The sequence below is a fragment of the Panulirus ornatus genome, chromosome 71 (genome assembly GCF_036320965.1).
Source record: "Panulirus ornatus isolate Po-2019 chromosome 71, ASM3632096v1, whole genome shotgun sequence".
Lineage (NCBI taxonomy): Eukaryota > Metazoa > Arthropoda > Malacostraca > Decapoda > Palinuridae > Panulirus > Panulirus ornatus.
The window spans coordinates 13,549,829-13,576,830 of NC_092294.1; the positions used below are offsets into that span (position 1 = coordinate 13,549,829).

General features: G+C 40.5%; 1 protein-coding gene across 5 annotated transcripts in view; it reads right to left on the minus strand.

Moving 5' to 3' along the window:
* LOC139747924 (uncharacterized) overlaps positions 1 to 27,002 on the minus strand; it is a 47,621-nt gene that overhangs the window by 3,877 nt on the left and 16,742 nt on the right. For 2 of the 5 annotated variants that reach the window (XM_071660395.1, XM_071660394.1), the window contains exons 2-7: positions 20,669 to 20,835; positions 18,641 to 19,951; positions 16,805 to 16,995; positions 12,285 to 12,709; positions 10,391 to 10,547; positions 5,515 to 5,989 (exon numbers count right to left, since the gene is read on the minus strand). In XM_071660395.1, coding sequence (XP_071516496.1) covers positions 5,891 to 5,989; positions 10,391 to 10,547; positions 12,285 to 12,709; positions 16,805 to 16,995; positions 18,641 to 19,951; positions 20,669 to 20,816 — 2,331 coding nt within the window. In that variant the 5' untranslated portion in view covers positions 20,817 to 20,835 and the 3' untranslated portion in view covers positions 5,515 to 5,890. Of the gene's footprint in view, positions 1 to 5,514; positions 5,990 to 10,390; positions 10,548 to 12,284; positions 12,710 to 16,804; positions 16,996 to 18,640; positions 19,952 to 20,668; positions 20,836 to 27,002 lie in introns of those variants that run through there. The other 3 variants (XM_071660399.1, XM_071660398.1, XM_071660397.1) reach the window with 2 other exon arrangements.

The window sequence follows — 27,002 nt, forward strand, 5'->3', positions numbered from 1 at the left end:
TCCAAAACTCTTGCATTCACCTCCCTAACAACCCCATCCATAAAGAAATTAAACAACCATGGAGACATCACACACCCCACCTGAGAGCCAATCACTTTCCTCTCTTCCTACTCGTACACATGCCTTACATCCTCGATAAAAACTTTTCACTGCTTCTAACAACTTGCCTCCCACACCATATATTCTTAATACCTTCCACAGAGCATCTCTATCAACTATCATATGCCTTCTCCAGATCCATAAATGCTACATACAAATCCATTTGCTTTTCTAAGTATTTCTCACATACATTCTTCAAAGCAAACACTGATCCACACATCCTCTACCACTTCTGAAACCACACTGCTCTTCCCCAATCTGATGCTCTGTACATGCCTTTACCCTCTCAATTAATACCCTCCCATATAATTTACCAGGCATACTCAACAATACTCACCATGAGTCATACATACATTAAATAACCTTACCAACCAGTCAACAATGCAGTCACCCCATTTCTTAATAAAATCCACTGCAATACCATCCAAACCCGCCGCCTTGCTGGCTTTCATCTTCCGCAAAGCTTTTACTACCTCTTCTCTGGTTACCAAATCATTCTCCCTAACCCTCTCACTTTGCACACCACCTCGACCAAAACACCCTACATCTGCCACTATATCATCAAACACATTCAACAAACCTTCAAAATACTCACTCCATCTCCTAACATCACCACTACTTATCACCTCCCCATTAGCCCCCTTCACTGAAGTTCCCATTTGTTTCCTTGTCTTACGCACTTTATCTACCTCCTTCCAAAACATCTTTTTATTCTCTTTAAAATTCACACTTTATCTACCTCCTTCCAAAACATCTTTTTATTCTCCTTAAAATTCAATGATACTCTCTCACCCCAACTCTCAACTGCCCTCTTTTTCACCTCTTGCACCTTTCTCTTGACCTTCTGCCTCTTTCTTTTATACATCTCCCAGTCATTTGCATTATTTCCCTACAAAAAACATCCAAATGCCTCTCTCATCTCTTTCACTAATAATCTTACTTCTTCATCCCACCACTCACTACCCTTTCTAATCTGCCCACCTCCCACGCTTCTCATGCCACAAGCATCTTTTGCCACTACCCTTTCTAATCTGCCCATCTCCCATGCCACAAGCATCTTTTGTCACTACCCTTTCTAATCTGCCCACCTCCCACGCTTCTCATGTCACAAGCATCTTTTGCGCAAGCCATCACTGCTTCCCTAAATATATCCCACTCCTCCCCCACTCCCCTTACCTCCTTTGTTCTTGCCTCTATTTTCAAATGTACTTATTTTCCTTGTCCTAATTTGAAATGAGTGTGGTCATCATAAGATATACCTTTTCCATCCCATTCAATAATCCAGCTGACCTTTCAATGCTAAAAAGGGGAAAAAATTTGGCTGTCCTCAGTACTCCCAGCAACCATAGATAATCCTGTTATCCTATAGAAAATACACTGGATGTTTGACGATGACTTCAGATATTCGAAAGAACAGTTAACAGTTGCAAAGGAAAAGCAAGTAGAATAGCATGAGAAATGTCAAGATATAGGTGACTCAGAGAAACTTAAGTAATGGAATATGTAAAGGAGATGCTGGCATTCCCAGTGATCTTGCCCTTGTGGAATAAATTGTGTAATGTGCCTAATTTTCTCTCAAATCCAAGGGTAATGGAAGACACTGTTACAGAGGAAATGCAATGTCCTAGAATATTTCCAAAGACTCTATCTATGTATCTGATGCCTGTTCCCTTCCCTCAGAGAACTCACACCAGGGGAATGACCATGGCAAAAGAGCCTCTATCTATCCCTGGCTTTACATGCCTATCACGCATACATCATTCCAAGCATTCTTCCACCATTTCTCTCCTTCTAGGAGTCTTCCACTATTTTCTCATGTCACTGGTGGTCTTCCTCTCAAACGAACCCCTTTAATTATGCTAGCATACATTTTCCTTGTAAACTCCCCATCTTGCATTCTGCCCACATTCCCAAGCCATCTTAAAGTATAACATTTCACTCTACCACTCCACAAATCATTCTCAATGCATTCCTTGCCATACCAAATCTCTCATACATCTCATGATTTTTCTTTATTTCAAATCATACTAAACATTCCTCTCATATAACTCATATCCACAGCCTAGATTTTTGACCTCTCTGACTCACTCCATGTCGATGTTTAGGCTGCTTAGGTGAGAATTGGGAGGACTATGCTGTCCCTTGACCCCTTCTTCACTTTCATACTTGCATCTCTGTTAAGGGAGTCGATGGCTTTTCTACCCCTTATCTCCTTCCATGTCACCAAACTTACCCACGATAATTCAGTCACTTCTTCCAGTCTTTCTCCCCAATAACAGTATATGTCATAATCAAAATATGTTTATTTATATCTTCAAGTATGCTCCTTCCTACTTTACAGCACAATGGTCCATTCAGTGTTTTGTCAACTTGGTTTTACAAATATACAAGTCTCTCACTTTACAAGAGTGTTGCACTCCTGATTAAAGTGCTCAAAGGATATATAAAGCACTTCTAACACATGCACACATCTATACATACAAAAAAGATCCTTTCCATGACCCAGTACTGCATACTATTTTCTGATGATGTACAAAAGCTAGTGATGTTCAAACTTTTCCCACTCATTTCGGTATCTATCTGACTTATTGTACCATCAGTGGCCTACAAAAGTCCCTTCTGTAGCTAAAAAATACCTGGAAAAACTGCTATCCTAAGTAAGACTATAACCACCATAAGAAGTGCACAGCCATCCACAGAAAATAAGTATGTTTGTCGGATAACCCAATTACTTAGGAAGAAAATGTGATTTGCATCAACTGAAGAAAATAACACAGAAAATGTGATGAAATGTGTGACCCAGTGAATTTATTGAGGAACTGTCTGGAAAAGGAGTAAGCATTTGCAAACATGAGCTTATAGAAGAGATTGTGTATCAACTGCACCCGTTTCTCCTTGTATCTTTGGATAACGGAGGACTTGGTTACAGGAGATTGGGAAAACCTAGGAATAAATAAATCCAGTGTCCCTCTACATACTAGTCACTCAGTCTCCTCATATTTATATGCAGCATGAAAGGTACAATAATTTTACATATAGCCATATTCCTCACCAACAGTACTGTGCCTGTGTATGAAATAGGAGGAAATGTGAAACAACAACAGAGCTTTCAGAATACAGACAAACCCTTCAATTTCCTCAATATGCCTGCCAGCCAATCACCCTCACAATGAATTTCAATTGGAAAGGATTAATAATTCCAAGTCCATTCTTGTTCTTTACCATCAAAACTATGCCTGTGTATGAAGCCATAGTACAATAAAAAAAAAATTAAGTGAAAGTCGAGAACATTATCTCGGAAAGCAAAAATGGGTATGTTTGAAGGAATAGTGGTTCCAACAATGTTGTATGGTTGCGAGGCGTGGGCTATGGATAGAGTTGTGCGCAGGAGGATGGATGTGCTGGAAATGAGATGTTTGAGGACAATGTGTGGTGTGAGGTGGTTTGATCGAGTGAGTAACGTAAGGGTAAGAGAGATGTGTGGAAATAAAAAGAGCGTGGTTGAGAGAGCAGAAGAGGGTGTTTTGAAGTGGTTTGGGCACATGGAGAGAATGAGTGAGGAAAGATTGACCAAGAGGATTTATGTGTCGGAGGTGGAGGGAACGAGGAGAAGAGGGAGACCAAATTGGAGGTGGAAAGATGGAGTGAAAAAGATTTTGTGTGATCGGGGCCTGAACATGCAGGAGGGTGAAAGGAGGGCAAGGAATAGAGTGAATTGGAGCGATGTGGTATACCGGGGTTGACGTGATGTCAGTGGATTGAATCAAGGCATGTGAAACATATTATCTTCCTCTATTATCAGTATCTATCACATGCATCATTCACACTCACTCCCAAGCTCTCTCAGCAGGGTACAAACCAGCACGACAATAATTATGACTGTTACTTTTGGCCGCGGCAGTAAACTCGTTAAAACTCGTGAAACTCCAGTGCCCCTACAGCCTTTAGTGCCTTACCCTTAAAAGGCCACTGGCAGAGGGCAACTCTAGTACAGTGATTGCAGAAGCTCTTTTCTATGTTCCTACTGACTACTACTATATAATGTTCCTACTTACAGTATCTACCTTACGTTTCTTCTTAATGCTTCTGCCTAAATGTTCCTAGCTACTACTTCTATCTACTGGTCCTAGCATTTTGCCAAAAGGCAGGGCTATCGCAGAGTGCTTACCACAAGAAAGTCTAGTTACAAAGAATGAGCTGTGTGAGTTAAGTGTTATGTAATGACAAGGGGAGAACTTATGTTTGTGGGCACAATGCATGTGGTCCAAATGTGATTGAGGAAGGAAGAAAAGACAGTTACCTGGGTTACAGGAGTGTAACTTGACAACCACTTAAGTGCTGGCTCACTATTCAGCTGTCACTAACACTCCCACTACCCAGGCAGGTAATACTAGTAATATAAATCCCTGATCACTGGCTGCCTGCCAACTACTACCTTCTCTCTGTTACTCTTGAAAGCTAATACAAAGAACATCATTTGTACATTTTCATACTCCTGGATGGAATTTCCAGATCACTGCCTGCCTAAATATGAAAAAGCTGGTTTTTGTACACTGGATGACTGACGATTGTCATAAAGGTTAAGGTAATGCGTTTAGATCAGGAAGATAGCACATGGTAATGCATTTAGGTCAGGAAGATAGCACATGGTCAGATTATCAGCAGAATCACTTCCGCTAGCTTCTTGATGAAAATTACTACTCAGTCTAGTTGTGAAGTTGCTTGGGCAATTGATTCTTTAATCCTGCCAGTACTACTGTACATACATAATGTTGGGAAACAAGTCACAGAGATTATCAAATCTTATTACTCGCTACTTTCTTCACACGAATGAGCCTTGTAAGTGAAAAGGACTTTGTGACTGTATGGGAAACTACAGAATGGGTTGCATACCTGCCAGCCATACAGAATGAATGTAATCTGCCCAATCTTAAATTCTAATGTGAGAGGATGTGATCCTGCCAACTACTATTCAGATTGTAGAAACAGTAAAGCTATTTCTACTCAAACAATTTCTGCAGAGTCTCCTAACAACAAAATGACAAATTTGTTCAAGCCAAATAGTCTAACTGAGCAGCACCAAATGATACTGAATTTTTGATGTGAAAAAACAAATTGTTTAACAGTCAAATTAGAGGAAACTTGTTGAAAAGCGGGGGAAAACCTTTATACTTTGATGCAGTTTATCACCACACAGCAAGATTAAAGAATCAGTGTGCATGCACAATGAACTTCATAACCAGATTAAGAAGTAATTCTTATCAAGAAGCTTGGGGGAAAGTGATTCTGCATCACCTCAACCTCTATCACAGTCATCAGTCACCTAGTATATGCTTTTCATAAAATCAAAAAAAATTATAATCTAAATCTTTTAATCCATTGATTCAAAAGAAGGACCCAAAAACAAAACGCAACTTTAATCAATAAATGTGTATTACAAAATTCTAGGGCATTCTACAATCATTGGGAAATGCTCTGCTATAGGCTCAGTTGACAGACAACTGAAACATATGGTGTAAGCAGAGTGATCAAGGACCATTAAGTAAACTTGCTAAATAATCTTTAATACAATACAGTCTACCAACGAAAGATCCAGGTTAACATGAGCACACCTAAGCTCATGAAAGACACTGGGTGAAGGCTTCGTATTCCAAGTACTGTAGAAACTAATCTAACCACTCTGCGCTACAGACTTCAACATATCAAATGGAGACGATGACTACTGATCTAGAAAATATGTACATGATAACATTTGTCCTACTATACTATTATAAGGATCTGCTACCTGTTACTAGTCATCATCAGTCCAATCAGGATTCCAAAAGTCTTTAGGAGTGTTTGTCACTGGGTTGTGCTTGCTGCGGTGGCGGGAACATTTATTCATCATCATCTGTAAGAATAGACAGACTTTATGAAAATTCTGGCATAATGTAAATAAAAGGTTCATGTAAAACTTGTAGGATTTTACCTCTGAAATATAAAACAGGATCCCAAATACAAAAATTATTTTCTATCCAATTTCAGCACCATATATTCTCATATATCCCTGGGGATAGGGGATTAAGAGTACTTCCCATGTATTCCCTGCGTGTCGTAGAAGGCGACTAAAAGGGGAGGGAGCGGGGGGGGCTGGAAATCCTCCCCTCTCGTTTTTTTTTTTTTAATTTTCCAAAAGAAGGAACAGAGGGGGGCCAGGTGAGGATATTCCAAAAAAGGCCCAGTCCTCTGTTCTTAACGCTACCTCACTAACGCCGGAAATGGCGAATAGTTTAAAAGAAAGAAAGAAATATTCTCATATATTTCAATGAGCGTTATTGGATTACGTGTTAATTGACAGGCGCGCGAAAGAGAGACTTTTGGATGTTAATGTGCTGACAGGTGCAACTGGAGGGATGTCTGATCATTATCTTGTGGAGGCTAAGGTGAAGATTTGTATGGATTTTCAGAAAAGAAGAGTGAATGTTGGGGTGAAGAGGGTGGTGAGAGTAAGTGAGCTTGGGAAGGAGACTTGTGTGAGGAAGTACCATGAGAGACTGAGTACAGAATGGAAAAAGGTGAGAACAATGGAAGTAAGGGGAGTGGGGGAGGAATGGGATGTATTTAGGGAATCAGTGATGGATTGCGCAAAAGATGCTTGTGGCATGAGAAGAGTGGGAGGTGGGTTGATTAGAAAGGGTAGTGAGTGGTGGGATGAAGAAGTAAGAGTATTAGTGAATGAGAAGAGAGAGGCATTTGGACGATTTTTGCAGGGAAAAAATGAAATTGAGTGGGAGATGTATAAAAGAAAGAGACAGGAGGTCAAGAGAAAGGTGCAAGAGGTGAAAAAAAGGGCAAATGAGAGTTGGGGTGAGAGACTATCAGTAAATTTTAGGGAGAATAAAAAGATGTTCTGGAAGGAGGTAAATAAAGTGCGTAAGACAAGGGAGCAAATGGGAACTTCAGTGAAGGGCGCAAATGGGGAGGTGATAACAAGTAGTGGTGATGTGAGAAGGAGATGGAGTGAGTATTTTGAAGGTTTGTTGAATGTGTTTGATGATAGAGTGGCAGATATAGGGTGTTTTGGTCGAGGTGGTGTGCAAAGTGAGAGGGTTAGGGAAAATGACTTGGTAAACAGAGAAGAGGTAGTAAAAGCTTTGCGGAAGATGAAAGCCGGCAAGGCAGCAGGTTTGGATGGTATTGCAGTGGAATTTATTAAAAAAAGGGGGTGACTGTATTGTTGACTGGTTGGTAAGGTTATTTAATGTATGTATGACTCATGGTGAGGTGCCTGAGGATTGGCGGAATGTGTGCATAGTGCCATTGTACAAAGGCAAAGGGGATAAGAGTGCTCAAATTACAGAGGTATAAGTTTGTTGAGTATTCCTGGTAAATTATATGGGAGGATATTGATTGAGAGGGTGAAGGCATGTACTGAGCATCAGATTGGGGAAGAGCAGTGTGGTTTCAGAAGTGGTAGAGGATGTGTGGATCAGGTGTTTGCTTTGAAGAATGTATGTGAGAAATGCTTAGAAAAGCAAATGGATTTGTATGTAGCATTTATGGATCTGGAGAAGGCATATGATAGAGTTGATAGAGATGCTCTGTGGAAGGTATTAAGAATATATGGTGTGGGAGGCAAATTGTTAGAAGCAGTGAAAAGTTTTTATCGAGGATGTAAGGCATGTGTACGTGTAGGAAGAGAGGAAAGTGACTGGTTCTCAGTGAATGTAGGTTTGCGGCAGGGGTGTGTGATGTCTCCATGGTTGTTTAATTTGTTTATGGATGGGGTTGTTAGGGAGGTGAATGCAAGAGTTTTGGAAAGAGGGGCAAGTATGAAGTCTGTTGGGGATGAGAGAGCTTGGGAAGTGAGTCAGTTGTTGTTCGCTGATGATACAGCGCTGGTGGCTGATTCATGTGAGAAACTGCAGAAGCTGGTGACTGAGTTTGGTAAAGTGTGTGAAAGAAGAAAGTTAAGAGTAAATGTGAATAAGAGCAAGGTTATTAGGTACAGTAGGGTTGAGGGTCAAGTCAATTGGGAGGTGAGTTTGAATGGAGAAAAACTGGAGGAAGTGAAGTGTTTTAGATATCTGGGAGTGGATCTGGCAGCGGATGGAACCATGGAAGCGGAAGTGGATCATAGGGTGGGGGAGGGGGCGAAAATTCTGGGAGCCTTGAAGAATGTGTGGAAGTCGAGAACATTATCTCGGAAAGCAAAAATGGGTATGTTTGAAGGAATAGTGGTTCCAACAATGTTGTATGGTTGCGAGGCGTGGGCTATGGATAGAGTTGTGCGCAGGAGGATGGATGTGCTGGAAATGAGATGTTTGAGGACATTGTGTGGTGTGAGGTGGTTTGATCAAGTAAGTAACGTAAGGGTAAGAGAGATGTGTGGAAATAAAAAGAGCATGGTTGAGAGAGCAGAAGAGGGTGTTTTGAAATGGTTCGGGCACATGGAGAGAATGAGTGAGGAAAGATTGACCAAGAGAACATATGTGCCGGAGGTGGAGGGAACGAGGAGAAGAGGGAGACCAAATTGGAGGTGGAAAGATGGAGTGAAAAAGATTTTGTGTGATCGGGGCCTGAACATGCAGGAGGGTGAAAGGAGGGCAAGGAATAGAGTGAATTGGAGCGATGTGGTATACCGGGGTTGACGTGCTGTCAGTGGAGTGAATCAAGGCATGTGAAGCGACTGGGGTAAACCATGGAAAGCTGTGTAGGTATGTATATTTGCGTGTGTGGACGTATGTATATACATGTGTATGGGGGTGGGTTGGGCCATTTCTTTCGTCTGTTTCCTTGCGCTACCTCGCAAATGCGGGAGACAGCGGCAAAAAAAAAAAAAAAAAAAAAAAATTCAATGACAAGAAATGAATGGAAACAAAACAAGACTATAACACAAAGAACAGATGTCACATTCCATGGGGATAAAGAAGAAAAAATACTATTTGCATATTTCCCGTATGTTGCAGGTGACATTAACTGGGTGAAAGTAAAGCTTACGACCTATGCAGTGCTAGACTAAAAGTGTACTGTACAAATTTCTCACATCCAAATGGAAATGGATGCACTGGATGTGACTGGAGTATCAAAATATACTGATTTTAGATTCTCAAGACAAAGAACTTGTCTTTTACAATAAAGTGATCTGCTCTAGGTTCATCTCAACGTGCAATCAAGAATCATCTTTGAATTATATAAAATATGACATTGTAAAAATAATTGAACACCACACACTACATATGACAAAATAGAAGCTGGGTTTGGATTCCTTAAAATACTGTGCTTTTAACTAAGGATTCAATGGATGTGATTGAGTATTACCGCACTGATATTTGACATTCAAGACAAAGGACTTCTAATTTACAACAAATTGGATACAGCATCATTTCCACTAAATCTATCCTGTGCACACCTTTCACCCTCCTGCATATTCAGGCCCCAATTGCCCCATTCTCCTATTTCCTCCACTTCTAACACATATCTTATTACTAAAGCTTTCTTCACTCATTCTCTTCATATGCCTGAACCACTTTAACACACCCTCATCAGCTCTCTCAACCACACTCTTTATATTACTACACCTATCTCTTACCTATTCATTACTTTCTCAATCAAACCATCTCTTACCTATTCATTACTTTCTCAATCAAACCAACTCACACCACCTACTGTCCTCCAACATTTTATTTCCAACAAATCCACTCCCCTCTCCAAAGCTTTATCTATAACCCATGCCTCAAATACACATAATATTGTTGAGACTACTACTCCTTCAAACATACCCTTTTTTGCCCTCCCAGATAACGTTTTTCTCTTTCCATATTTTTCCCCTCCCCCACCCTATGACTCACTTCCATTTCCATGGTTCCAATTGCTGCTATGTCCACTCCCTGATAACTTAATATTTCACTTTCTCAATTTTTTTCCATTAAAAAGTCACATCCCCAACTAAACTGTTTTTCAACCCTGCTAAATCTAATGACCTTGCTTTTAGTCACATTCACTCTCAACTTTCCCCTTTCACTTAAACTCAAGTCACCAACTTATGCAATTTCTCATTCAATTCTGCCACCAGTGCTGTGTATCATCAACAAACAAAAAGTAATTATATTGCAACTAAAAAGTCATCTTTGCTGAGGATGTATCATCTTCAATGGACAAAGAGAAGTAGAATTTCCTTGAGCAAGACCTTGCTCGAAGAGGTAAATTTTCAGGAGTTGGATAAAAGTTTACTAACGAAAAAAACACGTTTACCACAAAGCCAGAAGATTTCTGGGACCATAAGAGAGGAAAGACTTGGAAAAGAACAAACCTTTATCTCTTCTGAAGTTAAATTTTGTCCTTTGTACCACTGTTCACATTCATGACACTGCCAGCCTTCCAACTGTTTCCGAGCTGCCTTTTTCCTCACAACTTCTCCACAGTGTGCATAGTTGGGCTCTGTCTTTACAACCGGAATGATATCAAAGCTGTAAAATGAAAATAATCTGTAATTACATATAATTAGAAGTTCTTCATAGCAACAATACCTATCACTTAAAATCCTTGTCTTGATTTATGCTTAATCTTCACATAATTTTTGTCATTACTAAACAAGCCTACACCTTCAGCCCTACTCTTAATCAAAACTTTCCCTCATACAAAAAAACTACCATTAATTTGAAAAAAAAAGTTCTGTTAAGGTTAAACCAATTCTTTTCTTCCCATAAACATCTTTAAAGACATGCTTAGCATGTTGCCTGGGTTAGGTAGCCAAATCCCTGTATCAAAGAATTCATCCACAGCAGACAAACAGTTCCTATTCTACCTATAAACTGCAATGAGTTGTTAATCTTCTCAACCAGGATCTCATGTACCTCACGGCTAACAATCTAGCCAATGATCAGAGAGGACTCCTAACTTAAAATATGAAGTCCTACCAACAAATGGTAATACTTCCCACATATTCCCTGCATGTCGTAAAAGGCAACTAAAAGGGGAGAGAGCGGGAGGCTGGAAATCCTCCCCTCCAGTTTTTACTTTTCCAAAAGAAGGAACAGAGAAGGGGGCCAAGTAAGGATTATCCAGCTTAGGCACAGTCCTCTGTTCTTAACACTACCTCGCTAAGGTGGGAAATGGCAATTATGTATGAAAAAAATATAAACACAAGGCATTAATGGGATGGCCTTGATTAGAGCCTCATCTACGTTACATAAAAAAAAAAAATAAGTTCATGGTGCTGAAGGTGTGATTTTGGCTGCTTTGTTCATTACATCAGTAGTAAGAGGAGTATGTATGATAAGTGATGAAGAGGAGGCACTTAAAACGGTTTGATGCACAGAGAGGATGATTTACAAGGGTACAAGTCAGAAGTAGAGGAATAAGAAAAAGGGGTAAACTATGGAGTGGTGGAAGGATGGTGTGAAAGAGGTCTCAAGTATTCAGGGTCTGAACATGGAGAAGTGTATGAGATCAAAATGGAACAGAGTTTCAGAAAGGGTGACATGCTGTCAGTGGGCCAAACAAGATCATATTAAGTGGTCAAGGGAAACCATGGGAAGGTCTCTGGAGCCTGGTTTTGGATAGGGTGCACTAGTTTTTGTGCATCAAGAATAACAACTTGAGAGTGGACGTAAATTAATCAGGCTGCTCTTTGTTCCTAGGCCTATATTGCTACTGTGGGAAATGGCAAACAAGTACAAAAAATGCAAACTCATGAAACTACACATTTACTGTACATCACATATCCATTCACCACTCATTTTACACCTGGGACACCATAACTACTGATAATTATATCATTTCCATTCTATCTTCCACCAATCCAATCATTAAAATCTTAAATTTTTCATTTCATACATGTTCGTCATTTCCAACATAAGCAAAAAGTACCATGAATAGATTAAGAAATGGCCTCATTAGGTTACATCCACTTTCTAGGTCTTAAGCATAATGTACAAGTGTTAACACAAACACTTAATTCAACATACTGCAAGACCACTTATGCCCAAGATGCTACTTCCACAGAACACTTACTCAACTGTTCTATGCTTAACCCAGAAACACATAAACTTGAACATCACCACACTTCTTGACCTCTGGCCCTGCCTAGTTGACATACAGTGCAAGCGCCCCACAGAAGGGGATCCTGGGGCAGAAAGGTAAGGTACATACATACATAAACAGACTGATCACTGATCAGATATAAAAAGTATTAGCATAGTTACCTATCAACAAAGACTTCCTTTTTTTTCTTCTTTTGCACCATTTTTCCTTGTGCAGAGGTGTTTTTTTTGGACACAATCTGTTCTGCATCTTTCTGTGACTGACTGACTTGGTCTAATAGTTGTTCTAAGTTCAGAACTTCCTTCTCATCTTCTGTTTTCATTTCCCCCTCCCTCTTTAATTTCTTCTTCTTCACTGGACTGCATGGACTCTGTTTCTGTAGCTTCCTTTTACTTGGGCTCATCTTACAATTCCCCGGACTAAGTTTAGGAATCTTTATGGGGCTGTCTTCCATTTTTTTCATCTTTTCTTTATTAGGGCTACAAACTGCAGTTTTTGAAGCTACACATACTCCTTGAGAAACCAAGGGCTTGGTTATCTCAGAGCTAGGTGAACGACTAGTATTAATTACTAATCCACCAGCATTCTGAAATTCAGAAAGACTTCAAGCATTAAGATATGTATCAAATATAAAGAACACATCATGATAGCTACAGAATCTTGATAAGCACTTTTTTTATCATTTTTACAAAAATAATTTTACAATATTAGGGCGACTAAAAATAGTTTAAAATAAGAAATGAACCACTGTCTCCAACATGAATGCAGGTCTCTGATGAAGTGCACAACATTACTGTGCTCCCTTTCATGAAAAATATCAAGAAATGGACACAATTTCAAAGACTTATCACAAAAGTGTAGGCACTACCATTTATCCCATTTCTGTTTCTTGTCCATCTGCACAAACATTTCTGTTTCTTATTAACCTTGAAGAAGCAGTCACACACAAGCATGTTATCCATGAGGCAAAGTGTTCCTTTATTTCAAAAGGAAACGTGATAACCTCTCCTTGTCATCCACAGATGGGTCTTTCTCTAACGACTGCTGTTGCTCTAACTTTCATTTACTTTTCTGTTCTGACAGTACTACAACTGTTTCTTATGCTGACAAAGCAACCATCCGTGGTTCCCGTTTCTCCTCTAACTTCACCCTCTGATGCTCCTCTTACTAATCCTATGCCCCTACCAATAATCTCTTTTTGGACTGTCCAAACAGTGCTTCACTCCCTAGACACAAGCAAGGTTTATATTGCTGATGGCATCCATCGCCATGTATCAAGAGAGTATGCCTCTGAACTTGCTACTGTGCTTGCTTGTGTTCCATTTCTGTTCAAAAACCAAAAGGAAAATTCTCCTTAGAAACATGCATTGATAAATTGCATCCCTAAGAACAATGACCCTTCTGATCCCTCTAACTACTGTCCTAATGTTTTGAAATCTACAATTTCTTAAGTCTTTGAATCCCTCTTCAACTCCTATATCCTTTTACACCTCAAAACTCACAGTTTTCTCTTTGATCACCAGTAAGGTGAGATCCACTGGTGATATTCTTTCCTATCTTACTAGCATCTGGCCATCATCCATGAAAGATTTTGAGGAGTCTTGTGTAGTTGCCCTTGACATATCCATAGATTCTGACAGGGTGTGGCACTGGGGCCTCATCTCTAAGTTCCCCTCTTCTGACTTCCCTCCCTCACCTTGCTCCTTCATATCTAGCTTCCTCTCTGGCTAATCTATCTCTGGTTGTTGATGGACCAGCCTTTCCCCTCTTTTCCATCAACAGTGGTGTCCCTCAAGGTTCTGTCCTGTCCTATACACTGTTTCTCCATTTTTTTCAACAATTTCTGATTCTCTAAAAATGATCAAATGCACTCATTTGCTGATGACTCAGCACTGCATTCATCCACATCCTTCAATTCTGCTCCTTCTCTCACCCAATCTGCATCTTGTCTTGACACAACTTCCTTAATAAACTTACATTTGGACAGGATATCTCTGAGGGGGAGACGAAATCTGGTTAAGTTTAATGCCTTAAAAGACCCAGTTTCTACTCATCTCTCAGTTGAAAACTCATCACAACTCTAGTCTCTCTTTTGACGGTTCTGTAATTCCACCTCTTGACTCATTGAAAATACTTGTTATTACTGTAACATCCACTCTTTCTTGGAAACATCATACTACAGGAATAGCCAATTCTGCCTCTGAAAAACTGAGTGCCCTGTTTAGATGTCAAAACTTCTTTTATTCTGGACAGTTGTTCCGTTTATAAAAAGGATTGATTCATCCTTGAATGGAATACTGCTCTCACATCTGGGATGGTCCTATATCTGCATCCTTACTTGACAGAGTCAAGTTGAAAGTGGTCCAATCTATAAACTGCCCCAGGTTAACTTCCAAACTTAACCCTCTTGCCCTACAGTGCAATATTGGTTCACTTTCCCTCTTCTACAATAACTCAGGTTTTTGCTCCTGAGAGTTGGCTGCTTGTGTGTGTGTGTGTGTGTCCACCACTACCCAGACAGCGCAACACTCGCCAAGATCCTCTGTCATATAATTACTCTGTGGCCATTAGCAACTCAAGTGTGACTCATTTTAATAGCTGCTTCTTTCCCTACACCTCGAAGCTTTGGGACTCTATCTTCATGTTTTTCCCAATCACTACGACCTGGCACATTTCAAAAAACTGATTTTTCACTTCCTCCAAAATTAGTAATCACTTTCCCATGTCTTTTCTTTTTCTCTTTCACAATTCCCTCCATATTTCAATTAAGATCTGGCCTTGATGTGGGCTTTTGTCCATGATTGGACAAAAAAAATCTAAAACTCACTTATGTCATATATAAGACTATCATTGTCAAATAAATAGGTCACCAGTTTACTAAACTGAGCAATTAGCAAAAGTGCAATTTCATTACACACCTACATGAGAATGAAATGTTACGACCACAAGAGCTAACCTCATCCACTTACAACAAACTCCTGATAAAACAGAAATTTCCAGGAATTTTTTTTTTTTTTTTTGCTTTGTCGCTGTCTCCCGCGTTTGCGAGGTAGCGCAAGGAAACAGACGAAAGAAATGGCCCAACCCACCCCCATACACATGTATATACATACGTCCACACATGCAAATATACATACCTACACAGCTTTCCATGGTTTACCCCAGACGCTTCACATGCCTTGATTCAATCCACTGACAGCACGTCAGCCCCGGTATACCACATCGCTCCAATTCACTCTATTCCTTGCCCTCCTTTCACCCTCCTGCATGTTCAGGCCCCGATCACACAAAATCTTTTTCACTCCATCTTTCCACCTCCGATTTGGTCTCCCTCTTCTCCTCGTTCCCTCCACCTCCGACACATATATCCTCTTGGTCAATCTTTCCTCACTCATTCTCTCCATGTGCCCAAACCATTTCAAAACACCCTCTTCTGCTCTCTCAACCACGCTCTTTTTATTTCCACACTTCTCTCTTACCCTTACGTTACTTACTCGATCAAACCACCTCACACCACACATTGTCCTCAAACATCTCATTTCCAGCACATCCATCATCCTGCTCACAACTCTATCCATAGCCCACGCCTCGCAACCATACAACATTGTTGGAACCACTATTCCTTCAAACATACCCATTTTTGCTTTCCAAGATAATGTTCTCGACTTCCACACATTCTTCAAGGCTCCCAGAATTTTCGCCCCCTCCCCCACCCTATGATCCACTTCCGCTTCCATGGTTCCATCCGCTGCCAGATCCACCCCCAGATATCTAAAACACTTCACTTCGTCCAGTTTTTCTCCATTCAAACTCACCTCCCAATTGACTTGACCCTCAACCCTACTGTACCTAATAACCTTGCTCTTATTCACATTTACTCTTAACTTTCTTCTTTCACACACTTTACCAAACTCAGTCACCAGCTTCTGCAGTTTCTCACATGAATCAGCCACCAGCGCTGTATCATCAGCGAACAACAACTGACTCACTTCCCAAGCTCTCTCATCCCCAACAGACTTCATACTTGCCCCTCTTTCCAAAACTCTTGCATTCACCTCCCTAACAACCCCATCCATAAACAAATTAAACAACCATGGAGACATCACACACCCCTGCCGCAAACCTACATTCACTGAGAACCAATCACTTTCCTCTCTTCCTACACATACACATGCCTTACATCCTCGATAAAAACTTTTCACTGCTTCTTACAACTTGCCTCCCACACCATATATTCTTAATACCTTCCACAGAGCATCTCTATCAACTCTATCGTATGCCTTCTCCCGATCCATAAATGCTACATACAAATCCATTTGCTTTTCTAAGTATTTCTCACATACATTCTTCAAAGCAAACACCTGATCCACACATCCTCTACCACTTCTGAAACCACGTTTGCTATCATAAATCTTTATATTATGTGGAAAAATTACTATTATTTGGGAAATCTTAATGGAAGCAATGCCTACATCCTAAACTTAATGATCTACCTCACTAACCAAACAGTGAAAGGTTTACCACCTAGTACAATGATTTTATATGTGTGGGTTAATTCAACTGTTATCATGCATTATCTGGAATTAGTAAAAAAGAAGCAATATGATTATATAGTAAGTAGAAAAAGTCACAAGCATTTATTTTTGGTTACTTGTTAGAAAATGTAAATTAATTAACTTACTTGATCACACTTGTTATCTGTAGTTGTAGCTCCATCCAAAGCCACACGACTGAAGGCCTTACTAGCTCGTAAAGCTTTTCGCTTTTCACGCATCATATCATCTATAGCCTTGGTCTTGATGGACTCCTCCAAAGCAGCATCAATTGCAGCTGCTTCATCTAGGATGTTAAAAGATGTACCTTGTTCATTACCTACAAAAGAAATTGTAAAAAGCTTATAACATAAATAAATAAATAAAATATAATCATACTCTGCTTGAATTGGGACCTAATTCAATTAAAACAGCTTAGCAAAAGTACACTATCAGGGGACATAAAAAGACAAACAAGCTGGATCATGGGCACTAACTCAGCATATGTCAGATTCAAGAGCTTATGAATGGAAAAAATCAAGATAGGAAGAACTATTAAGTGTATATGACCGGACTGATAAAGAGACCTTCTGTACGTTGCTATGAATCTACAGGATAAATGGAAAGTTCCTACCACAGAAAGGAATGTGTGTTAGTAAGAAAGGAGTAAGGTGAATGGTCCTTGAAGGTGAGTCTGGGTCAAGTGCATTTGATTTCACCATGATTTTTCCATTTGTTTATGTACAGGGCAAATACAAGGGCCTCAGGGTAAGTGGAAGGTCTATGGCTTCCTAGGGGTTGGGTAGAGGTGTCATTTGTTATTTGCAGATAATGAAACTCTGGCGGCAGCCTCAAGAAACTCCAGAAACTGGTGAAAAAGCTGGGAAGATTACTAATTCATTATGGGGAACAATCTGAAATTCCTTTAGGCACTCTGTCCATCTTGTTTATATTTTCCGGGTTTGTAATAACTTCATTTTCCTCTAATCTCAACTTCAGTGTCTGGTTTGAGATACCTCTCCCATTCAATCACTAAAATTCTATCTTTATAATTCTCCTTTTATTTTCTTTTTGGCTCTAACCATAAATTTTCCTTTGAAATCTTTTATAATTTGTTGACTTCCTTTCTGCAACGTTTCTATCAGCTCTGGTCTTCAACTTCTTAGTAATTTTCAGTCAACAGCTTCCAAAGTTTCTGGATTCTGTCATCTGCAAACAGTAACTGTTTAACCTCCAATCCATCCCCTAGCATATTACATATCTGCTACTTGTCCCGAGACCTTGCGTTCACCTCCCTCACCAACATCCATTTACTTTAATCTATCTATAAATACTCCACGACCAATTTCTATGAAAGGGTCCTTATGTTACCCAGGATCTTTGTAAAGATTCCTGCTGCCCAAGGCAGCACTACTTCCACAAGCAGGGAAATGTAGACTCCTATAGATAGAGATAGGTTGTTTGATGAGACCATAATCCCAGTGACACAGCCTTGTCGAAAGAGACTTTTCACTCGCACTGTAACTTTTTGCACATGCACACCAATAACGTACTGATTAAACAATCATGGCGGCATCATGCATCCTTCATGCAGATCTACCTTTTTCTTCCCTCCTACTTGCACAAAGATTAATCCCCTAGAAAAGAATCCTTACTGCTTCTAGTAACTTTCTACTTACCCTGTAAAAGTAATAGGTTGCAACATCAGGTAGACACACTAGATAGAAGCAATAGGTATAGATCAATGATCTGTTAAAGGTAAGGCAATAAAGGAAAGCAACACGAGTTCATCGGTTATGGATAGATTTTTGTCGTGCACTCCCCCCTCCCACCTTAATGAAGTTCCTGAAGGAAATGGGTTTCAAAGATGTAGATAGATAGACAGATACTTATCGTAAACATTAATAGCACATTCCATAAAGACTGTCAGTCAACCCATCATTTGCTTTCTCATGATTCATACACGAAACAAATAATTCACTCACCTTTATTTCTTGCCATATTTGTCTTCTCTAGGAAAGTAGTTGCTGTAATTTTTGTTTGCTTATATCTCTTCTTTGCTTTGGGATCTGCAGGATCTACAGACATCTTAAACAGGCTTCCCTTATTTTTTCTATCAACACTCTGGTACTTTCTTAAGCCACGGGATTTTGTTGTTGGTGGAGACATATTACAGTGTGACATGGACCTCTGTGAACCTTTTTTTGTTTTTGAAGAGGATTGTTCTCGGTTATGTACAAAATCAATAGATTTCACTGGAGACGGAATCCAATTTTCTTCATTAGCAGACTTTGTGCTTTTGCTCTTGACAGCTGGTAATAGTGAAGGGGATACATTATCTACTGAGGTGTTCAGTGAAGTTGCGAGATTATGAGTGAATAAAAGGGGTGAGTACCTTGGTGTGGAAGTAACAAATTCAACAGCTTTTGTGCCTCTTGACTCTGGGGTTTTAATTTCCACTGACTCTTTACTAATATCTTTGAGTTCTAATAGTTTATGAAGATCCCCTTTAATACCCTGCTTTGTAGCACCTACAGGTGCCATACGATTCTGTTTTCCTAAAACTGGACTCCCATGGTTCTTGGGCTCACTCATCTTTGCCTTATCTTTTGAAGGACTTCTCATTTCTCTTTTGAAATGAGAATCTAGAGCATTAACTTTCTCTTCACATGTTCCACCCTCATTAATAAGACTACTGTCAAAAAAGTAAGAACATTCATATTTACTTTTATCTGTGATTTTAGTGTCATCTACAGCCAAGGTATCTGGGACAGACACAGTCTGTGTTGCTAATGTCTTTCTCTGCAGCAAATTAACATATAATTCATGTTCATCCAGAGACACTGTCTCTGGAACAAGTATATCAGGAACAATTTTCTTAACTTTATTCTCAGTCTTTGTCTTTACCTCTCCCTCATCCTCTTTACTAATATTTGGACTCACCTTCTTGGGGGATCTAGAAAGGCATCGGTAAGTCTTGTCTGCTTTATTATGTGATCTTTCTGACTTTGTGGCTTTCACTCTTAGGTCATCGTGGCTTCTGCTGATACCTTCCTCTCCACATACTTGATTTATTTGTTTGCTTGTGATTTCTTCATTTGCAGGACTCTTCAATGACCTCACACCATAAGTCTTTCTCTGGTCTTGAGGTTTAGCATAATTCAAATAAGCACCCTCTGAGGTCCAAAGATCAACTGCATCATCCAGAACCTTTTCACCACAAGAACTGCATATGCTACCATTCTCCTTGATCCGTTTCAGGTTCTTTGCAACTTCATCACGCTCATGCTTGATTTCTGTGGAAAATTAAGGATATGGAAGAATTGCCAATAACAATATACCTAATGACATCAGAAAGCTACTGCTGAATGTGAAGGATGCAAGAATGTACTTGAAAACTTTAGTTACCAACCCTTTTCTCACCCTCTTTCATATGTAGATTTCAAAGTCACAAGCTATGAAAAATACCATCATGGTGAAAACTAAGAAACAAATGTGTACAATACCACAGATGTGATAAACTACGTGGTGAGAAAAAGGTAAGAAATCCAAGGAAAAAACAAGTAAACTGAAGCAAAATGCAATGTGAAAACATAGCAGAAACAGCCATCAACACTGAAATCTTTATCTACATTGCTGAAAGACATCACCAACTACAGAAAATATCATAATCCACTTTATAAAAAACATCAGTAACAGTACAACAACAGCTGGTACATTCTTATTTTAAATATGCAATTTTCTGCATGTTCAAGGTAGCATAATAAGCACGACTGAAACTTACAGGGAAAAATTCCTCGCCTGGTTTCTTTTGAAAAGTAATGCACATGGGGAGGAGAAGCATGAAATATAGTCATCAGCAAAACAAATGGAAATAAAGTCAGGATGCAAGAGTACATCATGGGCAAAACTGAGGGGATGAACATAACTATCAAGAGAGGCTGAATGAACTCAAGCTTTACTACCTAGGCAGAAGATATCAAGTGTTCATTTCAACAAATTCTTCAACCTACCCATAACCAGAAGAAAAAGTGTGCGTGAAATGAGCTGTAAAGCACGCTCTTCTCCATCCTCTATGGACATCACAGACTTCAAGTTATCTTGTACATTGTCATCATTAATGATGGAGGACCAAAACTTCATCAGCTTTCCTGTTCCCATGTTTCTTCAGCATGCATTTCTGAAAAAAATAGATTGTTTACATTTTGTATGAATATTCACAAGTACTATATTTTTCTTCTATTACCGTACAAGTTACATTAAAAACAAATTAATCTCTTCTATTTTCCCCATTTATCAATCACTGACATTTCTTTTCACATCTTTTTCAAACATTCATTTCTTGTTATTTAACTTTCCTGACTAAATATAGTGAACAGCCAGACTACCTTATGATTACAAAGTAATCTGACCAGCAAGTTCCACCTACATGAATCATCCTTTAGTTCTCTGGTCAAAATATAACTACTGGTGAATAACAACTTAACCACACACAGCTTACAAGATGTGGTATGTCTATCTATCTATCTATATCTCTAATGCCCATTTCCTCCAGGAATTCCCATCAAGGGGGCGGCTACGGCAAAAGAGTTCTCCACTCATCCCTGTCCTTAAGTGCCTCTGTCACTATGTATTAAGATGTTAATTACACTGGCCATATTATCTAATTACAAAATTCCTATATGAAACAATGGTTATACTTTGTCGCTGTCTCCTGCTTTAGCGAGGTAGCGCAAAGAAACAGATGAATGAATGGCCCAACCCCACCCACATGTATATACATAAATGTCCACACATGCACATATACATACCTATACATCTCAACGTATACATGTAGGTATACATGTAGTGAATGTAGGTTTGTGGCAGGGGTGTGTGATGTCTCCATGGTTGTTTAATTTGTTTATGGATGGGGTTGTGAGGGAGGTGAATGCAAGAGTTTTGGAAAGAGGGGCAAGTATGAAGTCTGTTGTGGATGAGAGAGCTTGGGAAGTGAGTCAGTTGTTGTTCGCTGATGATACAGCACTGGTGGCTGATTCATGTGAGAAACTGCAGAAGCTGGTGACTGAGTTTGGTAAAGTGTGTGAAAGAAGAAAGTTAAGAGTAAATGTGAATAAGAGCAAGGTTATTAGGTACAGTAGGGTTGAGGGTCAAGTCAATTGGGAGGTTAGTTTGAATGGAGAAAAACTGGAGGAAGTAAAGTGTTTTAGATATCTGGGAGTGGATCTGGCAGCGGATGGAACCACGGAAGCGGAAGGGAATCATAGGGTGGGGGAGGGGGCGAAAATCCTGGGAGCCTTGAAGAATGTGTGGAAGTCGAGAACATAATCTCGGAAAGCAAAAATGGGTATGTTTGAAGGAATAGTGGTTCCAACAATGTTGTATGGTTGTGAGGCGTGGGCTATGGATAGAGTTGTGCGCAGGAGGGTGGATGTGCTGGAAATGAGATGTTTGAGGAAAATGTGTGGTGTGAGGTGGTTTGATGAAGTAATGTAAGGGTAAGAGAGATGTGTGGAAATAAAAAGAGCATGGTTGAGAGAGCAGAAGAGGGTGTTTTGAAATGGTTTGGGCACATGGAGAGAATGAGTGAGGAAAGATTGACCAAGAGGATATATGTGTCGGAGGTGGAGGGAACGAGGAGAAGTTGGAGACCAAATTGGAGGTGGAAAGATGGAGTGAAAAAGATTTTGTGTGATCGGGGCCTGAACATGCAGGAGGGTGAAAGGAGGGCAAGGAATAGAGTGAATTGGATCGATGTGGTATACCGGGGTTGACGTGTTGTCAGTGGATTGAATCAGGGCATGTGAAGCGTCTGGGGTAAACCATGGAAAGTTGTGGGGCCTGGATGTGGAAAGGGAGCTGTGGTTTCGGGCATTATTGCGTGGCAGCTAGAGACTGAGTGTGAACGAATGGGGCCTTTGTTGTCTTTTCCTAGTGCTACCTCGCACACATGAGGGGGGAGGGGGATGGTATTCCATGTGTGGCGAGGTGGCGATGGGAGTGAATGGGGGCAGACAGTGTGAATTGTGTGCATGGGTATATATGTATGTATATTTGCGTGTGTGGAAATTCCCTGGGGATAGGGGAGAAAGAATACTTCCCACGTATTCCCTGCGTGTCGTAGAAGGCGACTAAAAGGGAGGGGAGCGGGGGGCTGGAAATCCTCCCCTCTCGTTTTTTTTTTTTTTTTTTTTTCCCAAAAGAAGGAACAGAGAAGAGGTCCAGGTGAGGATATTCCCTCAAAGGCCCAGTCCTCTGTTCTTAACGCTACCTCGCTATCGCGGGAAATAGCGAATAGTATCAAAAAAAAAAAAAAAAAAAAAAATTTGCGTGTGTGGACATGTGTGTGTGTGTGTGTGTATACATTGTGTATGGGGGTGGGTTGGGCCATTTCTTTCGTCTGTTTCCTTGCACTACCTTGCAAACGCGGGAGACAGCGACAAAGCAAAATAAATATATAAATAATATATATATATATATTTTTTTTTTTTTTTTTTTTTATACTTTGTCGCTGTCTCCCGCGTTTGCGAGGTAGCGCAAGGAAACAGACGAAAGAAATGGCCCAACCCCCCCCCCCCCATACACATGTACATACACACGTCCACACACGCAAATATACATACCTACACAGCTTTCCATGGTTTACCCCAGACGCTTCACATGCCTTGATTCAATCCACTGACAGCACGTCAACCCCTGTATACCACATCGCTCCAATTCACTCTATTCCTTGCCCTCCTTTCACCCTCCTGCATGTTCAGGCCCCGATCACACAAAATCTTTTTCACTCCATCTTTCCACCTCCAATTTGGTCTCCCTCTTCTCCTCGTTCCCTCCACCTCCGACACATATATCCTCTTGGTCAATCTTTCCTCACTCATTCTCTCCATGTGCCCAAACCATTTCAAAACACCCTCTTCTGCTCTCTCAACCACGCTCTTTTTATTTCCACACATCTCTCTTACCCTTACGTTACTTACTCGATCAAACCACCTCACACCACACATTGTCCTCAAACATCTCATTTCCAGCACATCCATCCTCCTGCGCACAACTCTATCCATAGCCCACGCCTCGCAACCATACAACATTGTTGGAACCACCATTCCCTCAAACATACCCATTTTTGCTTTCCGAGATAATGTTCTCGACTTCCACACATTTTTCAAGGCTCCCAGAATTTTCGCCCCCTCCCCCACCCTATGATCCACTTCCGCTTCCATGGTTCCATCCGCTGCCAGATCCACTCCCAGATATCTAAAACACTTCACTTCCTCCAGTTTTTCTCCATTCAAACTCACCTCCCAATTGACTTGACCCTCAACCCTACTGTACCTAATAACCTTGCTCTTATTCACATTTACTCTTAACTTTCTTCTTCCACACACTTTACCAAACTCAGTCACCAGCTTCTGCAGTTTCTCACATGAATCAGCCACCAGCGCTGTATCATCAGCGAACAACAACTGACTCACTTCCCAAGCTCTCTCATCCCCAACAGACTTCATACTTGCCCCTCTTTCCAGGACTCTTGCATTTACCTCCCTAACAACCCCATCCATAAACAAATTAAACAACCATGGAGACATCACACACCCCTGCCGCAAACCTACATTCACTGAGAACCAATCACTTTCCTCTCTTCCTACACGTACACATGCCTTACATCCTCGATAAAAACTTTTCACTGCTTCTAACAACTTGCCTCCCACACTTTGTCGCTGTCTCCCGCGTTTGCGAGGTAGCGCAAGGAAACAGACGAAAGAAATGGCCCAACCCCCCCCCATACACATGTATATACATACGTCCACACACACAAATATACATACCTACACAGCTTTCCATGGTTTACCCCAGACGCTTCACATGCCTTGATTCAATCCACTGACAGCACGTCAACCCCGGTATACCACATCGCTCCAATTCACTCTATTCCTTGCCCTCCTTTCACCCTCCTGCATGTTCAGGCCCCGATCACACAAAATCTTTTTCACTCCATCTTTCCACCTCCAATTTGGTCTCCCTCTTCTCCTCGTTCCCTCCACCTCCGACACATAAATCCTCTTGGTCAATCTTTCCTCACTCATTCTCTCCATGTGCCCAAACCACTTCAAAACACCCTCTTCTGCTCTCTCAACCACGCTCTTTTTATTTCCACACATCTTTCTTACCCTTACGTTACTCACTCGATCAAACCACCTCACACCACACACTGTCCTCAAACATCTCATTTCCAGCACATCCATCCTCCTGTGCACAACTCTATCCATAGCCCACGCCTCGCAACCATACAACATTGTTGGAACCACTATTCCTTCAAACATACCCATTTTTGCTTTCCGAGATAATGTTCTCGACTTCCACACATTCTTCAAGGCCCCCAGAATTTTCGCCCCCTCCCCCACCCTATGATCCACTTCCGCTTCCATGGTTCCATCCGCTGCCAGATCCACTCCCAGATATCTAAAACACTTCACTTCCTCCAGTTTTTCTCCATTCAAACTCACCTCCCAATATATATATACACACACACACAGATATATACATATATATACGTGTCCATAATTCATGCTGTCTGCCCTTATTCATTCCTGTTGCCACCCCGCCACACATGAAATGACAACCCCCTCCCCCCGCATGTGCACGAGGTAGCGCTATGAAAAGACAACAAAGGTCACATTCGTTCACACTCAGTCTCTAGCTGCCACGCAATAATGCCCGAAACCACAGCTCCCTTTCCACATCCAGGCCCCACACAACTTTCCATGGTTTACCCCAGACGCTTCACATGCCCTGATTCAATCCACTGACAACACGTCAACCCCGGTATACCACATCGATCCAATTCACTCTATTCCTTGCCCTCCTTTCACCCTCCTGCATGTTCAGGCCCCGATCACACAAAATCTTTTTCACTCCATCTTTCCACCTACAATTTGGTCTCCAACTTCTCGTTCCCTCCACCTCTGACACATATATCCTCTTTGTCAATCTTTCCTCACTCATTCTCTCCATGTGACCAAACCATTTCAAAACACCCTCTTCTGCTCTCTCAACCACACTCTTTTTATTGGTACACATCTCTCTTACCTTTTCATTACTTATTTGATCAAACCACCTCACACCAAATATTGTCCTCATGCATCTCATTTCCAGCACATCCACCCTCCTCCGCACAACTCTATCTATAGCCCATGCCTCGCAACCATATAACATTGTTGGAACCACTATTCCTTCAAACAATGGTATTGTCCCTTAAAAAAATCAAGCTCTTAAATTATGCTGCACTTTACAGAGTCTATGAAAGCCTCAACCAACACCCTCTTCTAGTAAATATGTATATCAGAAGTATTTCGACATGAAATTAGTCTGCAGCTGGGGATCACATGACACTCTGTTGTCAGTGTGGAGACACTTGAAGGAGGATAATGCAATACTCAGTTATGGGTGCGACTAATATATTTTCCCTAGAATGCTGAACATTATTTGATTACTTGGGAGGTTTGGTGAGGCTTTCTGGGCTTCTGCTGACTTTTTTGAAAGCATTTTATAAACTTTTGAATAAACAGATTTCCCCAGATAATCATAACCCTCCCCTTATCTAATATCGAAGCAAAGTTCAATATAATCCAGTCTCCCTAAACACTAAAGTACACTGAAATACAAGAGCAGTGCTGTAAGGTTGGTAAAATACAACAGTAATACTGCAGGACACCCAGATGACAAATGAAATTTGTTTATATCAACAGTTTATTGCTTTTCTGCAAGTATTTTTATGAATTTCTTTTACAATCTCCTTTCCAATGATGTGATACCATAAGTTTCAGCTTATTAAGGTCTACCAGATGTCACGACTAAATCTTAACACCACACCTAATAATGTTCTTTTGACCCATTAGCTGATACATGGTGAATTATAGTGGCACACTACATTTTTACTGAACTATCTAAAATGATGTGCATTCATCATGATCATGCAATAGCATTCTCAAAATAAACGGAAAAGCAAACTACTGCCATAATTAACATCTCAAGTATCACACTGCAGCTGTAACACTAATACAGGTGTATTTCTCCAATTAGTCTGCATTCTGCTTGTATTTCTTAGAATTTCCATATTCAAGCTGTATTTCAGGACTTAGGGAGACCCCTCGAAATCATGGCACATGGCTAAACTGTTAAGTTAACCAAGAATAACATTTGCAAATATCAATTCTGATGAATGAAATGACAGTCACACCTCTTGTCATCCTACCATTTTACATATCCTAAATTGAGGGGGTTATAACTACTGAGCCAGCCTCAACATAAAAGTAGGAAAAAGGTAGATAAGCTACTGATAATAAA